This window comes from Mirounga leonina, unplaced genomic scaffold (genome assembly GCF_011800145.1).
Source record: "Mirounga leonina isolate KUSES-001 unplaced genomic scaffold, KU_Mleo_1.0 Mir_178, whole genome shotgun sequence".
Taxonomy (NCBI): Eukaryota; Metazoa; Chordata; class Mammalia; order Carnivora; family Phocidae; genus Mirounga; species Mirounga leonina.
The window spans coordinates 23,843,766-23,861,961 of NW_023270464.1; the positions used below are offsets into that span (position 1 = coordinate 23,843,766).

The 18,196-nt window shown below is 44.2% G+C and overlaps 1 protein-coding gene across 3 annotated transcripts in view; it reads right to left on the minus strand.

The window, feature by feature from the left end:
• CRTC3 (CREB regulated transcription coactivator 3) overlaps nucleotides 1–17,579 on the minus strand; it is a 91,409-nt gene extending 73,830 nt beyond the window's left edge. For all 3 annotated transcript variants that reach the window (XM_035024186.1, XM_035024185.1, XM_035024183.1), the window contains exon 1: nucleotides 16,896–17,579. In XM_035024186.1, coding sequence (XP_034880077.1) covers nucleotides 16,896–17,054 — 159 coding nt within the window. In that variant the 5' untranslated portion in view covers nucleotides 17,055–17,579. The remainder of the gene's footprint in view (nucleotides 1–16,895) is intronic.
• Nucleotides 17,580–18,196: the final 617 nt, after the last annotated feature.

Below are 18,196 nucleotides of genomic sequence, written 5' to 3' on the forward strand. Positions count from 1 at the left end.
GGGTGGCTCAGTTTGTTAAGTGTCCGACTCTTGATCTCGGCTTGGGTCATGATCTCAGGGTTGTGAGATCGAGCCCCACATTGGGCTCTGTGCTCAGTGTGGAGTCTGCTTGAGATTCTCTCTCTCCCTCACCCCTTTCCCCCATTTCTCTCCCTCTCTCTCTCAAAAAAACAAACTTACTTTAAAAAAATGAAATTCTACTTATAAAGTATTTTAATAACATAGGGAAATAATGATTATGTAATGGCTGAAATGAAAAACAAAACCAACAGGACATAACATAAATATGGAGAGTGATATTACCTTTATACAAGTTGCATGAAAATTTTATTTATTTTTTTAACAGTTTTTTTTTAAAAAGATTTTATTTATTTGACAGAGAGAGACACAGCGAGAGAGGGAACACAAGCAGGGGGAGTGGGAGAGGGAGAAGCAGGCTTCCCACCGGGCAGGGAGCCCGATGCGGGGCTCGATCCCAGGACCCTGGGATCATGACCTGAGCCGAAGGCAGACGCTTAACGACTGAGCCACCCAGGCGCCCCATGCATGAAAATTTTAAAAAACACATTAAAGTGGAAATTTTTGTTGATGAAATAGAATTTTTTCTATTCCTTTTAAATTTTTACATATTTTCCAAATTGTATACAATGAGCATGTATTACTTTTATAATGAACAACAAAGAACTACAGAACAAGCTATAAACAAATACAATGAATTACTTCTCCTGAATGTGAAAGTCTAAAAATGGAAGCTGAAGAAGCAAAAGGTTTTTCAGCTGCAGTTCTTGTGTCTATGACCTGTCGTCCATCAAGCTTAGTTACAAGCTTCTTAAATGGACATTTTCTCAATAATCCTCATAAGCCCAATAATATCTCATTCATAACAGGCACTCAACCAATATTAGTTAATGAATAAGAAGTCAGGGCAAGTTACGGTAGCTGTTTACTATGGTGAAAAGTGACTTCAGCAGTCAAACACGCCTCTTCCTTGTGTGGCAGGAAAGAACGGCTCGGTGTGGGGGCTGCCACCTGGCAAGCAGTGGGGGGGCAAAGGTTTGCCACGTGGAGGAGCATGGATGTGGGAGTGTGCGTCGTGGCCTCTGTGGGAGAAAGCACAGCACTCCACCACCAGAGATTCTCAAACATGTTTTCTGCCCCCACACGGGACACTGAACATTCCAATTTTGGGCCCGTGTTCCAACCGGTGTCCCCGGGGTGTGCCCAACCCTGGGGGCGCAGGCCTGCTTTCTACAGGTGCTCTCCACTTCCCAAAATAGGACTGAACAGCAATAATGTCATGGTGGGGATAACCTTGTCCTAGCTCTGGCTTTTTCTTTTTTAAGATTTATTTAATTATGGGGTGCCTGGGTGGCTCAGTTGTTAAGCGTCTGCCTTCGGCTCGGGTCATGATCTCAGGGTCCTGGGATAGAGCCCCGCATCGGGCTCCCTGCTCCACGGGAAGCCTGCTTCTCCCTCTCCCACTCCCCCTGCTTTGTGTTCCCTCTTTCACTGTGTCTCTCTCTGTCAAATAAACAAAATAAAATCTTAAAAAAATAAATTTAATTATTTGAGAGAGAGCGAGCATGCACATATAGGTCCACAGGAGAAGGAGAGGGAGAGAGAGAATCCCAAGTTCTGCCCTCTGAGGCAAGCCGACTACCAGCTGGATCCACCTGCCTGAGATCACCGCCTGAGCCAAAACCAAGAGTCCCACGCTTAACTGACTCTGCCATTCAGAAGCCCCTCTCATGACTTTTTTTTTTTTTAAAGATTTTATTTATTTATTTGAGAGAGAAAGCACAAGAGGGAGGAATGGGAGAGGGCGAAGCAGACTCCCCGCCGAGCAGGGAGCCCGATGCGGGACTTGATCCCAGGACCCCGGGATCATGACCTGAGCTGAAGGCAGTCACTTAACCAACTGAGCCACCCAGGTGCCCCCCTCTCATGACTTTTTAAAAATACATTTTACCTGTTAAAATTCAACCTGTTAAGTTTTAGCTGTCAGTAAGAACAAATTAACCTATGACACAACTTGCAGAGGAGGGAGCCGCCCCTGCTGAGAGCCACCGCAATCACAACAGGGACACGGTGGCACCGCCTGCTCGGGGCACCGCTCGGCGCCTCCCACGTGCTATCTGTTTTACCTTATTCACACCCCTTCTTAGAGGCTTGCAGACTTGAGTAGGACACCCAGCTGGTGAGTGGCAGGGCCAGACCTCAAGCCCGCGGCGCAGGAGCAGCTGCAGAGGGGACTACCGCGGGGGTGGGGGTGGCGACAATCCTGAGAGTGAGAGGAGACTCCCCCACCAAGCTCCCCCTGGGCCGGGCTCTGCTCTAAGAGTGTTAGATACATTAACTCGTTTGCTCCTCACAACAAAACTCTGATCTGAGCAGGACTACCATGCCCAAACTGAGGCAATGGGAGACGTTAAGTGATTGGCCAGAGGTCACAGAGCTGGAAGTGGCAGAGGCTGGACTTGAATTCAGAGTCTGACGTTCCAGCCAGCGAACCTCACAGCCTCTGTATTGCCCTAAAGCTTTAATTTTAAAACAAAACTTATGTTGGTGCTTTAGTCCTCACGGTGCTTCTTTTCATTGGTTTTACCCAAAAGATGGACTTCGCAGAAGTTCCCATCTCTTACAACCTTCTTGGCATTGAAACTTTAAATGAACGGAATACAAGTCAGCTACAAAAGCACTATTTGGAGTACCCATGCTATCCCTGACCCTCTAGTGCATGAATAATTGGGAGCACGTGAAAGGCAGAATGAATGTGGCATCATTCCAGTCCCCAGGCTCGAGTTCCCATGGATGCAGATGTTCCTAATTCGGTGTGTGGGGCCGCTGTTTTCCTGCCCCTTGATTTCAAAGACCTTTATTCCCGACTGCTAGAGATTCATGAGTTGTCTACTTTTCTCTTTTATTTCCTAAGTCTTCTATTCAACACGTTAGATAAAAGGAAGGGGAAAAGTACTACCCAAATCTGTATTAAAAATACGACTACTGGGGCACCTGAGTGGCTCAGTCAGTTGAGCACTGGACTCTTGATCTCAGGTCAGGTCTCGATCTCAGGGTCATGAGTTCAGGCCCTGCGTTGGGCTCCACACTGGGCGTGGAGCCTACTTAAAAAAAAAAAAAATACAACTGCCATACTCTTGGTCACACAGTTCCTATTTTGGGACAGATGCGTATTCCAAATCTATTAAATAAGCCCCTTTCTATGCATCTCACCATTTCCTCAAGCAGAAGAGGCGAACATGCTGCTGGAAGTCAAAAGTCAAAGGTAAACTAGTGAGCAAGTCAAACACAGAGATAGAAACAAAATAAAAAAGAAAGAAAAAAAAAATCTCAGTTGCAAAGTGCATGTGGATTAGGAGGTACGGACTCCTAAACAGAATTTAGGGACAAGGTCAGAAAAATGTCATTCTCTGAAAAAGAAACTAAGACATAACATAAAATAGCTATTAGTAATCAGTGAAAATCTTTCCGTAAAACACACTAAGATAACGTGTGAATGTCTTCTAAATCTCATGCAGAAGGTCACTGCCCTGTCTCATTATATCTACTAGTATTTGGATAAAAGGGTTTCATGGCTGGCAGAGAGCATGTTGTACCTAAGAGCAGGGCTGGCTAAGGTTTATGACCTTGGGAACAAAATTCCCTCTCACTTATAACTTTTGAGCAGATGACTACACCACAGAAGCCACGAGCTGTGACGAATGAGCACACATAAACAGAGGTTAGTTAGTGGCTTGGGAAGGAATCAGTTATCTCTACATCCTCGCTCCCTGAACTTGCTCTGGCTCCCACATCTCTTGGTCAGTGCCTCCATGTCCCCCATTTCCTCCGCTTATCCTATGGGTAATTATTACTGCCCTTATTTTACATATGAACAAACAGGCTGCAAGAGGTTGAAGAGGTGCCCAGGCTCACAGAGCGAAACAGTGGTGCAGCCAGGACTCACGCCCGGGCCTCTGGACGCCCACCAGACCCCGCCTTACACCAGAGCCTCCCCCTGGGGAGCACCCAGTGGAAGCAGAGGCTTGTGGCTAGTGCAGCCAAAACTCCAGGGGACAAAAGAACTGATGAGGGACGGTGAGTAAATAGGAAGAGCTGGGGGCTGAAGGTAGAGATAGAATGTCTGAAGAACAGCAGAAGGCACGAGAGGCAGCTTTGAGGCCTCTGTGGAGACTCTCTCATCTGTGACTCAAGACATAACCACTTGGGGACAGTCTCCAAGACTCCTTGATCATTCACGACTTGAGGCAGGGCAGCCTTCCTTCGGTGAGGGGCAGTGGCTGGGTGCAGGCCACCAAACCTCAGGACACAAAGCTGGTGGTATTTCACGAGGACGAACTGGGCCGCCATCTTCTGTGGAGTGGCTGGCTTAATCGCCTTCTGTTTCCCACACCTCATGCAGAAGTGTTAGATTTCTGCCACGAGAGCAGGTGCTTAAGAAATATGCACTGAGTTTATTTATGATTTCTCTATCGGCCAGTTAATGAGAAGTAAAAAAGAAGAGTAGTGAACTCCTCTCTTAGAAGAGGGAGCAGGAGAACACAAAGCCCTCTCCCGGGCAGTCTGTTCATTTCCATGCACACCTACTTGTGTGTGTGTATGTGTGTGTGCACTTGCAATATAGTTTAAGGATGAGCCCTTCCACACAGACTTTCAGGTTAACTGCCACCTTTCAGTGTGAGAAATTCTGCCCACTAGAGATCTGATTTTGCAAGCATCCTCTTTTAAAACGCATGTGCCACAGAGGAGGCAAAAAAACTTTTTTAAGATTTTATTTATTTGAGACAGAGAGACAGAGCACGAGCAGGGGGGAGGGGCAGAGGCAGAGGGAGTAGCAGACTCCCCACCGAGCAGGAGACCGATGCGGGACGCGATCCCAGGACCCTGGGATCATGCCCTGAGCTGAAGGCAGACACTTAACCGACTGAGCCACCCAGGCGCCCTGCAAAAATTTTTTGTATGCAATTTAATCAGAATGCTCTTCTTATCAGCTAAATAAGCACTTTAGCCAGGACATAGGACTCTGACTGGCTGATGAAGAAAAGGAGGGAGGCGAAGATGGTCTTCAAGCACCAGCCAGGATGGGAAGGGGAAGCCTGGGGGGCAAGTTGGGGCTGAGACTGGGGCCCAGAGCTCGGCATGAGAATGCTCCCTGCCCAGGACAGTAGCTGCCAGCCATGTGTGGCTACTGGGCACAGGAAATGGGGCTTGTGTGACAGGGAAACTGAATTCTGAATTGCATTTCATCTTAATTCGTTTAAATGTAAACAGTCACATATGGCTAGTGACTACCATACCTGGAGAGCACAGGTCATGGGGTTGCAGGGAGAGGAAATAAAAAGAGTGCAGATGGGGCGCCTGGGTGGCTCAGTCAGTTAAGCATCTGCCTTCGGCTCAGGTCATGATCCCAGGGTCCTGGGATCAAGCCCCGCGTCGGGCTCCCTGCTCAGCAGAGTCTGCTTCTCTCTCTCCCTCCACCTGCCGCTCCCCCTGCTTGTGCTCTCTCTCTGACAAATAAATAAACAAAATCTTAAAAAAAAAAAGAGCACAGACAAAAATGAGTAGATACAAACTTCCTACTTCAAAAGTGTCTCTAAGCAGTATTTGTGTTAATAACCGATGGTTGCTTTGGCCATCAGTTTCCAAAGCCCTTCTGCTTTTATTCCGCATTCATTAAATCCTTTTAACAAGGATTCATTATGATCATAAGGTTCAGAGAATTCTGTGCTTTGCCTAAGGGGACTCAGTGGAAGGGTGGTCTGCAGCCCCTCCACAGCCGTCCGGATAGCAGGGAGGAGCCTCAGCCCTTCCTTTCGGGAAAATGGACTACCAGGTGAACAGGTGTGTTGTTCATCCTGTCCTTCCGCCCTCCGCAATCTGTGAGGATATTCATTGAGAATCATTCTCTCTCGTTTCATTGCAGAGCTTCTCACCTACTTGGAATTCAGCTCCTGAGGTTGGGAGTGTTCCTTGTACCATGGGGTGGGCGGGCAGATCTCAACACTCCATCGCTCCCCTGCCCCCTCTCAAGCGCTCACAGCCTACCATGCGGAGGACAAGAGCTGGGCAGAGCTCTGAGAGGGGAGCTTTGGCTGCAGGAAGTGAAGGTGTTTCAGATCATGCGTGCTGATACCTATACACTACCTACAATATTACTTTGAAATTCAAAGAAGCAGCTCTCAAGATCTGGCTTTCAAATAACACGTATAGGACTAGGGGGGCGCCTGGGAGGCTCAGTGGGTTAAGCATCCGACTCTTGTTTTCGGCTCAGGTCAGGATCTCCTAGGATCCAGCCCCACATCAGGCTCCGTGCTCAAGCTCATGGGGAGTCTGCTTGAGATTCTCACTCCCTCTCCTTCTCCCCCTCGCCCCTGCCCCGCACACTCTTTCTCTCTCTCTCTCTCTCTCTCTCTCTAAAATAAATAATTAAAAAAAAAATGTGTACAGGACTGGATTTTCTGCTTGAGGACAGAGGAGGATCAAAAGCTGCTAAAAGGCCGCTTAAGGATTAAGGGAGCAAAGATTTTAAATAACTCCTTTTTCTGCCCGTCCAACCTTGTACCAAGTTACTGAAACACTGTCCACAATTTTCTTTGGATGCATTTTACAGAATCAGAAAACCAGGCATAGGAAGATAAGGAAAGTGATTTTTTTAAATATTTAATACAAACTTATAAATAAGTGTAATCATCTTAAGCCAACAATTCTTCACATGGGATCAAAATACATGCAAATATGAGTGTTAACATGTTTGAAATTTTCCCTAATAAAAAGTTTAAGAAAGCGAATGAGGGGCACCTGGGTGGCTCAGTTGGTTAAGCAGCCAACACCTGATTTCGGCTCAGGTCATGATCTCAGGGTTGTGGGATGGAGCCCCGAGAAAGGCTCCATGCTCAGTGGGGAGTCTGCTTGAGATTCTCTTTCCCTCTCCCTTTGCCCCTCTCCCACTTGTACTCTCTGTCTCTAAAAATAAATAAATATATCTGTAAAAAAATAAATAAAAACAAAATAAATAAAATCTTAAAAAAAAGAAAGTGAATGAGAGCATGTGTACATGTATATATATTTTTCTCAGGCAGGATTCACAGCTTCCATCAGATTTTCAAAGTGAAGACAAACTTTTAGCTCTTTATATTCTCTCAGGCTTTATAGATTTTTTTCACACAGTTCTTAACAAGTTTTTTCAGTAAAACAAATGTTTTATACACATATACATATATATTGTTAAGCTATTACAAATGTGATCTTTTTTCCCTCTATATATTCTAACTTGCCATTGACAACATATGCAATAATTTTTTAAAAGATGTAAATGTTTGATCAAGTGGTTGGATTTTTTTTAATTATTGATTACGATTTTTTTCGATTATGTTTGAAATCAATTTCTCTTGTTTAATTTACTGAGAATTTCTTTGGCCTAGTGCACGATCAATTTATACACACATACATACATCCTATGAATAAATAGTGAAAACAACCCAAATGTCCAATGATAAGGGGGCAGTTAAACTGTGGGACATCTGTGTGATAGAATATTGTTAAGTCACCAGAAATTATGCTCTTGAAGACCATTTAAACATATGGAAAAATGTTTACGATGTGAAAAAGTAAGATATGAAATTATACATGCAGTAAATATGATGCTGATTTTGTTAAAAATATTTATGGTCCCAGCAAAAACTATTGAAAGAAAAGAGCCAAAGGGAGCCTGGGTGGCTCAGTCGGTTACGCATCTGCCTTCGGCTCAGGTCATGATTCCAGGGTCCTGGGACTCAGCCCCATGACTGGGCTCCTTGCTCAGTGGGGAGTCTGCTTCTCCCTCTCCCTCTGCTCCTCCCCACTGCTCGTGCTCTCTCTCTCTCTCAAATAAATGGATAAACTCTTAAAAAAAAAAGAGAAAGAAAAGAGCCAAAATGTGAACAGGGATGTTACCTGTTTTCTGTGGATTTGGCAACTGTCTGGCATGATTCAAGTTTCATATGCTGAAGCGACATAGAAACAAATCGTGAAACCTGCTCAATAAATGCTAGCTATTATCCATAGTACTTTCAGATTAATATTACTACTAGTGTTTTCCATTTATTGGAATTTGACTCAGATATCTTTTGCCAATCTTTTTTTTTTTTTAAGAATCTTATAAAAATTTGAAGAGAAAACCATAAAAATTGAACTAGGAGCCAGACTTGATTTTTTTTTTTTTTCAGACTTGATTTTTAAGTTCTGGTTTTCTCACATACTTACTGTGCAAACTCTGGGCCTCATTATACGCTCTCACGTTGGCAGCAGACCTCAAGAAAATCACTGGCCTGGACCTGGCCCTCCCCACTTTTACTGCTGTGCAACACAGCTTTCTCCCTTTAGCTACCAGACTGTTCCCTAAATCAGTTAGAACTTATAAACCCTCAGTTATAAACAAGATGATGCAATTTTTTTAAAATGCAGTAATCAGAAATATAAAAAGTGCGATTAGATTTAGTGATAGAATTCAAAAGGACAAGGTAGGTTGCATGGAGGCTCTGAAGGGTTATTAACTACACCCAAATAGCCCTTCACAGAGAGAAGCCGTCTGTCCCTCTCTCTGTAGCTGCCACACCACAAACAGGTGCCTTAGCTCTCAGGCAGGCTGGGACACGCTGCAGAACAGTCAACTCTCCCCCATGTCCCCCCCACCCCCCAAGACACAGCCCTAGCTTTCAAAGAAGATAATGCCATTTCCTCTCTCTGCCTTCAGTGGACACATGCTGGGCCCTGCCTAGAGATTGGAGGGCTGTAACCCTAGCCACCCCTGACTGATGACCCACCCCTCACTGAGGATTAGCAGAAGGCAGACTGAAAAGCCTGCTTTGGCTTACTCATCTGATAAGTCTCTGTTCTCTGTACAAGTGCCCAATGGGTGAGAGGAGAAGAATGTGCTTTGAGATCCTCCATTAGGACAGAAAATTGATCTTTAACCAATATTCAAACAGTACTGGGGTTACCAAACTAATGTTGTAGTAAAGAGCAGTAAAATAACAGGATGTGAAAACATTTGGTAAACTCCGAAGTGATCTATAAACATAAGAGGAAGAGGACTGTGTTTAAATAAGTAATCATAAGCAACTTCACTTGAATCACAATCTGTGCTTCTGTACCATGTTTATGGATTGGGAGACTCATTATCATCGAGATGTCAATTCTCCCCAGCCTGATCTACGGATTCCACGTAACCCCACCTAAAATCGCAGCAGGCTTTCTTCGTAGAAATCAACAAGCTGATTCTACAATTGTATGGATAAGTAAAGCAACTGAAGTAAGCCACACAACTTTAAAAAAGAACAAAGCTGGAAGACTCTCACTACCTGATTCCAAGCCTTCCTGTAAAGGTACAACACTCAAGATAATTTGGTATTAGTAGGATCTCACTTACATATGGAATCTTAAAGGGGGGGGCAGATGAAACGGGTTTGGGGGTTAAGAGGCACAAATTTCTAGGTATAAAATAAATAAGTCATGAGAATATAATGTACAGCATGGTGACTATACTTAATACACTGTATTGCCTATTTGAAGGTTGCTAAGAGAGTAAATCTTAAAAATTTCTCATTACAAGAAAAAAAATTTTTTGGTAACTGTATGGTGACAGACATTAACTAGTCTTATTGTGGTGATCACTTTGTAATACATACAAATATCGGATCATTATATTCCATGCCTGAAACTAATATACTGTTATATGTCAATTATACTTTTTTTTTAAAGATTTTATTTATTTATTTGAGAGAGAGAATGAGAGAGAGAGAGAGAGCACATGAGAGGGGGGAGGGTCAGAGGGAGAAGCAGGCTCCCCGCCGAGCAGGGAGCCCGATGCGGGACTCGATCCCGGGACTCCAGGATCATGACCTGAGCCGAAGGCAGTCGCTCAACCAACTGAGCCACCCAGGCGCCCCATCAATTATACTTCTTAAAAACGTGTGGTATTAGGGGCACCTGGCTGGCTCAGTCAGAAGAGCATGCAACTCTTGATCTCGGGGCTGTGGGTTCAAGCCCCGCGTTGGGTGCAGAGATTGCTCAAAAATAAAATCTGTAAAAAATAAATAGGCAGATAGATAAAAAGTGTGGTATTAACAAAATGAGACACATGGAGATCAGTGGAACAGAAGATGGAATCCAGAAACAGACCCACACATACATGGTCAAATGACTTTGAACAAATGTGAGAAGGCAATTCAACAGGCAAGTAAAGTCTTCTGACATATGGTGCTGGCACAATTCAACTTCCATATGCAAAGAGAGTGGTCCTCAATCCATATGTTGCACTACATAAAAAAAAAAAAGTAACTTGAAATTATCTAAGTGTACAACCTAAAACTATAAAACTTCCCAAAAAACACACAGGAAAAACATCTTTGTGACCTTGAGTTAAGCAAATAAGTCTTAAATAAGACATGAAAGGCACAAATCATAAAACAACAAAATTGATGAACTTCATTGAAAGTAAAAACATCTGCTCTTCAAGACTTTGTTGAGAAAATGAGAAGATAAGCCACAGACAGGGAAAAAAAATACCTTGCAAAATACATATCTGATAAAGAAATGGCATCTGGGGCACCTGGGTGGCTCAGTCCACTGGGCGCCCGACTCTTGATTTTAGCTCAGATTTCGTGATCTCAGGGTCAGGAGATCTAGCCCTGCCTCGGGCTCCGTCCTGGAGCCTGCAGAAGATTCTCTCTCCTTCTCCCTCTGCCCCTCCCCCACAACCACAGCGCCACTCATGCACATGCATGCTCACTCTCTAAGAAAAAAGAAGAAGAAGAAGAAAAAAGAAATGGCATCCAAAAAAATATGAAGAACTCTCACAACATAACAGGAAAATGAACAACTCATTTAAAAACTGGACAAAAGCTCTGAACAGACATCTCACCAAAGAAGAGATCAGGGTGGCAAATAATCACACAAGAGGATGTTCAACATCATTAGTCACTAGGAAAATGCCAATTAAAACATAATAAGATAGCACTACACATGCACTAGAATAACAAAAATCTTTTAAACTGAGATAGCACCGCCTCACACCCGTCAGGATGACTACTATCAAACCAACAGAGACACACAGAAAGTGACAGGTGCTGGAGAGGATGTGGACACACTGGTGTCCTCGTGCCCGGCTGGTGGGAGGTGGAAATCGGTGCAGACGCAACGGAAAACAGTACGGCTGTTACTCGAAATACTTAAAATAGAATTACCGTATGACCCAGCAATGCCACTTCTGAGCATACACCCCAAAAGAACGGAGAGCTGGATCTCTAGGAGATACCTTCACACCCACGTTCGTAGCGGCATTATTCACAATAGCCAGGAGGTGGAAGTGACCGGGTGTCCATAACAGGTGAAAGGACAAACAAAATGTGGTCTCTATATATAATGGAATACGCTCTGCCTTAAATAAAAAGGAAGTCCTGCCACACTCCGTAATATGGGTGAGCCTTGAGGACACCATGTTAAGTGAAATGAGCCAGTCACAAGAAGACAATCCTGTAGGATTCCACTTGCATGAAGTGCCTAGAGCAGTCAAAGCCATAGAGCCAGAAAGTACGACTGTGGTCGTGGGGCCACGGGGAAGGGGGAATCGGTTGTTGTCCAATGGGTACCGAGTGTCAGTTTTGTAAGATGAAAAAGTTGCACAATGTGAATATACTTAACAGCACTGAACCATACACTTAAAAATGGTTAAGATGGGGGCGCCTGGGTGGCTCAGTTGGTTAAGCGACTGCCTTCGGCGCAGGTCATGATCCTGGAGTCCCTGGATCGAGTCCCACATCGGGCTCCCTGCTCGGTGGGGAGCCTGCTTCTCCCTCTGACCCTCCCCCCTCTCATGTACTCTCTCTCATTCTCGCTCTCGCAAATAAATAAATCTTAAAAAAAAAAATGGTTAAGATGGTAAATATTATGTTGTGTTTTTTGCCAAAATTAAAAAAAAAAAAGAAAAAACCACCCTGAAATACTGGAGAGCAGTGTAGAATCACTGCAACTCTCTATACTGCTGGTGGGAACGTGAAACAGTACAGACACATTGTAAAACAGCTTGGCAGTTTCTTATGAAGATACACTTGCCATATGATCCAGCCATTTCTCTACTCAGTATTTACATAAAAACTGTATGTGGGCGCCTGGGAGACTCAGTCATTAAGCGTCTGCCTTCGGCTCAGGTCATGATCCCAGGGTCCTGGGATCGAGCCCCGCGTTGGACTTCCTGCTCAGAGAGGAGCCTGCTTCTGCCTCCCTCTCTCGCTCTCTGTTTCTCTATCTCAAGTAAATAAATAAAATCTTAAAAAAAAAAAAAAAAAAAGCATCTGCCTTCAGCTCAGGTCATGATCCCAGGGTCCTGGGATCGAGCCCCACATCAGGCTCCCTGCTCCTCGGGAAGCCTGCTTCTCCCTCTCCCACTCCCCCTGCTTGTGTTCCCTCTCTCGCTGTGTCTCTGTCTCTCAAATAAATAAATAAAATCTTAAAAAAAAAAAAAACTATATGGGAGTATCTTTATTCGCAATTGCCGAAGCCTGGAAATGATCCAAAAGTCCATCAACTGATGAATGGACAGAGAAATTACAGTACCCCCATACAATGGAATATTACTGAGCAATAAAAAAGAATGAACTACAGACAAATGCAATGCAGTGAGTTGAATCATGTTCCCCTGAAAAGATATGCTCAAATCCTAGCCCCCAGTACCTGTGAATGTGATCTTATTTAGAAACAGATTCTTGGGTGCCTGGGTGGCTCAGTTGGTTAAGCGACTGCCTTCGGCTCAGGTCATGATCCTGGAGTCCCGCATCGGGCTCCCTGCTCGGCGAGGAGCCTGCTTCTCCCTCTAACCCTCCCCCCTCTCATGTACTCTCTCTCTCTCTCTCTCTCATTCTGTCTCAAATAAATAAAGAAACAGAATCTTGACAGAGGTAATTAACTTAAGATGAGGTCGTAGTGGATTAGAGTGGGCCCTTGATCCAATGAGTGGTGGCTTTGAAAGACAAGGGGGAAGGAGTGTTAGACACACAAACACACACACACACACAGGGGAGAAGGTCCTACAGAATGGAGGCAGAGGCTGGAGGGAGGGAGCTATAAGCCCAGGGGCGCCAAGGACTGGCAACAACCAACAGAAGCTAGGAAGAGGCAAGGAAGGATTCTTTTTTTTTTTTTTTTAAAGATTTTATTTATTTGACAGTGAGAGACACAGCGAGAGAGGGAACACAAGCAGGGGGAGTGGGAGAGGGAGAAGCAGACTCCCCGCTGAGCAGGGAGCCCGACGCGAGGCCTGATTTCCAGGACCCTGGGACCATGACCTGAGCTGAAGGCAGACGCTCAACGACTGAGCCACCCGGCACCTGGCAAGGAAGTATTCTTCCCTAAAGCCTCCAGACAGCACGGTCCTCCTGACGCCTCGATCTCAGCCTTCCAGCCTTGGAACTGCAAGAGGCTCAATTTCTGCTGTTTGAGGGCACCCAGCTTATGTACTTTGTTAGTGCAGCCCTAGGAAACGAACGTGTGCACCAACACGGATGCATCTCTAATGCAACATACTAAGTGAAAGAAGAACTCCAAAGACTACACACCGTTGATTCCCTTTACAGGACACACTGCAATAGGCAGAACTGCAGACCAGTGGTTTCCAGAGGCTGGAGGTGGGGGGTGGAGGCAGATCACTAAGGGACCTATAGGAACTTCTGGCTGGGGGGTGACAGAACTGTTCTGTATCTTGGCTATGGCGGTGAGTATACAACACAGAATTATACGCCTAAGGAAGGTCAGTTGAGGGGCACCTGGGTGGCTCAGTCAGTTAAGCATCCGACTCTTGGTTTCAGCTCAGGTCACGGTCTCAGGGTCCTGGGATCGAGCCCTGTGTCAGGCTCCACGCTCCACAGGGAGTCTCTGCTGGAGATTCTCTCTCCCCCCACCCCTCCCCCTGCTCGCACATGCGCGCGCGCGCTGTCTCTCTCCCCCTCTCAATAAATAAATAAGTAAATCTTTAAAAAGAAAGGTCGATTGTATTGTAAATTGCACCTGAAAAAAGTTTACTTAAAAAAAAAACAAAAACAAAACTATGTTCCTGGGATTCCCTTTTTTTCTCAGTTTGTCAAGAATCCCAAGAAGAAGGCTCCCACTGGCCTAATCAGAGATAATGTGAGCATCAAAATCAAAATAATAGTTCTGGATTATAACCCACTGAATAAAATAAGAAGCCACAAAATCAGATATACAGAAATAAATAAACGGATGTATGCAAGTTTGAAGAGGATCAGGATGAAGTATCTCCTCACAAAATATTTGTTAACTACAAAGGGGAAGAGAAACTTTAACATGAAGAGGCCTGACAAACACCACCTTAACTGATAAAAGTGAACACCAGTAGTAATAGGACAAAAGAAAATCATCCACTTAAGGGGACACAATAACAGCATCATTTCTCTACTATTCCTGTCAAAGACACAAATCTGACTCGAATCATGAAGAAGCATCAGACAAACCTCAACTGAGGGATATTCTACAAAATACCCGACTGGTGCTCTACAAAAGTGGCTAAGGTCATAAAAGTCAGAAATAATTTCTTTAATGTCAAAAATAAAAGACTGGGGCGCCTGGGTGGCTCAGATGGTTAAGCGTCTGCCTTCGGCTCGGGTCATGATCTCAGGGTCCTGGGATCGAGTCCCGCATCGGGCTCCCTGCTCCTTGGGAGCCTGCTTCTCCCTCTGCCTCTCTCTCTCTGTCTCTCATGAATAAATAAATAAAATCTTAAAAAAAAAAAAAATAAATAAATAAAAATAAAAGACTGAAAAACTGTTCTAGACTGAAGGAGACTAAGGACAATAAATACAGGTGATTCTGAACTGGATCCTTTTGCTGCAGAGGACAGTAATGGGACACATGGTGAAACCACACATGAATGGGACCCGTGGATCAGATGGTAATAACATTCCACTATTAATTTTATGATTTTGATGGCTCTGTTTGGGTTATAAGGGACAATGTCCTTGCTTGTAGGAAAATACACAGTGAAATGTTTGGGGCTGAAAGAGCATTAGGTTAGCAACTTATTTTCTCAAGGAGAAAAAAAAGTTACTTATCCTGAACTTCCAACTTTTCTGTAAGTTTGTGATTGTTTCAAAGCAAAAAAATAAAAATAAAAAATATTCAGGGATGCCTGAGTGGCTCAGTCGGTTAAGCATCTGCATTCGGCTCAGGTCATGATCTCAGGGTCCTGGGATTGAGTTCTGCATCCAGCTCCCTGCTCAGTGGGGAGTCTGCTTCTCCCTCTCTCTCTTCCTCTCCTCCCGTTGATGCTCTCTCTCTCTCAAATAAATAAATAAAATCTTTAAAAAAAATTAAAAAAAAAAACATACTCAAAGAAAGAATCCTGGGAAAGCCAAGGGCTGTTAGTTCATCCCACCTCCTGCTGCAACAGGACAGGGGCAGGATAGTAAGTTCTATCTATATTCCTCTGAAGTTGACTATCAAGTACCACAAAATCAGGATCTCAAACACAGCACACCTTGGCAGTGCTCTGATTTCAGAAGCATGAAATCCAGCATAAAGCAGAGACCTGCTTTATCTGGATACCGAATGATCCAAGAGGCCAACGCAGAAGATCATCTGGTCTACCGAGGCAGGCCTCTGATACAGGCAGCAGCATAGTGAGATTCCAACGTCAATGTAGGAAATGTAACATCCAGTATAACAGGGTACAAGTGTGTTCACATTGTGCTTTTTCTAATAACCGTTATATTTAAGAGCCCCTGTTAGCACTCTCAAACGGAAGTCTCTATTTTAAATACTACTTTTGCCTTATAGGACCATCATCAAACAAGTACACCCAGCTTTTACAGCAAAGAAAGAAGACAGTGCTTTTAAAATGGACAGGCATCCAAATAAATTAACTTACACCTTGTCTTAAAGTTCCCAACTTCAACACCAAATCTTAAATTGTTTAATTAGAACTATGACAGGCTCCTAATTTTTCAGACTAGGATGTCTACTTCAGATCTTAACAACAGTATCCTATATCATTGTCTGAAATACTGATTCCACATTATTTTGAACAAAGTTCTTCAATGATATGGGGGCGCCTGGGTGGCTCAGTTGGCTAAGCGACTGCCTTCGGCTCAGGTCATGATCCCAGAGTCCTGGGATCGAGTCCCACGTCGGGCTCCCTGCTCAGCAGGGAGTCTGCTTCTCCCTCTGACCCTACCTCCTCTTGGGCTCTCTCTCTCACTCTCTCAAATAAATAAATAAAATCTTAAAAAAAAAAAAGTTCTTCAATGATATGAATGATTGAGGCACCGTATGACACTGCACTAATGTAAATGCGAGAGACCACCTATCTGGGCCTTAGATCTGCACTGTCCAATATGGTAGAAACCAACCACATGAAGGTAGTAAAATATGGCTAGTCTCAACGGAGACGTGCTGTATGCGTTCAATATGCACTAGATTTCAGACTTAGTCCAAACTTTAAAAAGAATGTGAAATATCTCATTTGTGTTTGTTATACTGATTATATGTTGAAATGATAATATTTTGGATTTACCGGGTTAAATAATAATTTATTTAAATAATAATAAAATTATTTGCACCTGTTTCTTTGCCTTTGACGTGGCTACTAGAGAAGTCTGGATTACGTATGTGGCTCACGGTATATTTCTCTTGGACAGGGCTGCCTTAGCCAGCCCATGAGATAATGCTACGGCAGGCTACAGAAACTAGGAAAAAGAATGACGGGCTTCCCGGAAGACACTGAACTGTATCTCGGCCTAGTTTATCCTTCAAGATCCAATCTTTCTAAGGACAATCGCTGCCTTTCTTTTTACACCCGATTCAGACTGGAGGAAGGAAGTATCTGGAGGTACCTGGAACTCCGCCGCGCTGCTCCGCAGCTGGCTCACGTTCGGTAAGGACCCGCCATGGTACTGAGTGAGGCGCAGCTGCTGAAGCTTCTGAAATTGGACCTGGAAACAAAGAGATTTCAAGACGGTTGAGAGATGACAGCAAAGATCTGAGGGAAGCATTGAAGTACGGGTATTTTGTAGCAGAAAGGTTCAAGAGTGAAAGTCTTGGTTTCGGTTTCTTTTCTACCTAAAACCTTCAGGGTTCCAGTTCCTTTTGATTTTTGACTAGTCTATTTTTGGAAAGAATCTACCCATGTTCCAAATGTCCCATGCGCAGTGATAGTGAGGTCTTTGCAAGGTCTTTGTGTGTGTGTAGGCAGGCCCAACTTCTAACAGCAAAAAAAGAGTCTCTTAAAGGAAAACTAAGCCATTCTCCAGGCCTCTAACACATTAACCGTTCTCCCTTCTCCTGTCCAGTAATACCAGCATGGCAGGAGTCATAACTCAGGTACGATCCCGCGTGCTTACATCTGAACTCTTTCCTAGGATATTCATCATCTTTAATGGTTATATTTGCTAAGAACACATTCCAAAGAGTGATTCCTGAGTCTCTGAGCCCGGGTCTTTCGACGGCTCTCAACACATAATGTCAAAATGCCGTCCCAGCGGGTATATGAAGTATGTGTGAGAAAACAGTTTCACAAGAAAGCTCACTAACACTGAATATCATCCTTAATTGGGGCAAAGGAGGAGGCCAACTCAACAGGTATCAAATGGCATCCCACTGCTTTCATATGCCTTTCTTCTGGAAGTTCTTCCTTGCTTCATTTTTCAAAACGCAGTAAACTGGTTACAGTTCTTATAAACCCCAAAGTGGTCCAATTTGGTCTTTAAGAGTTCTGTTTCTAAAACAATAAATTACCTCTGTGATTACATAATCCTTGGCACTTATAATTCACGTGGGGAAGAAAGAGGCAATGGGAACCCTGAAGGCTTTCATTATTAGATCTTTTGTCTAATAATAATAAAAAGCTACCAGATAGAAGCCCCTAAGATGAGCGAGATGCTGTCCTCAGGTGCTTTACCCAATTCATCTCTAACCCTCTCCACAACCACCAAGGGACACCATATCATCCTGCTTTTATAGACCTAGAGACCCAGACTTAAGGAAGCTCAACATTTGCCCGAGGTCACACAGCTAGAGGAGGCCAAGCTATGGCCACCTCAAAACCCACATTCTTGGGCACCTGGCCTCAGTTGGTTAAGTATTTGACTCCTGATTTGGGCTCAGGTTATAATCTCAGGGTTGTGAGATCATCTCC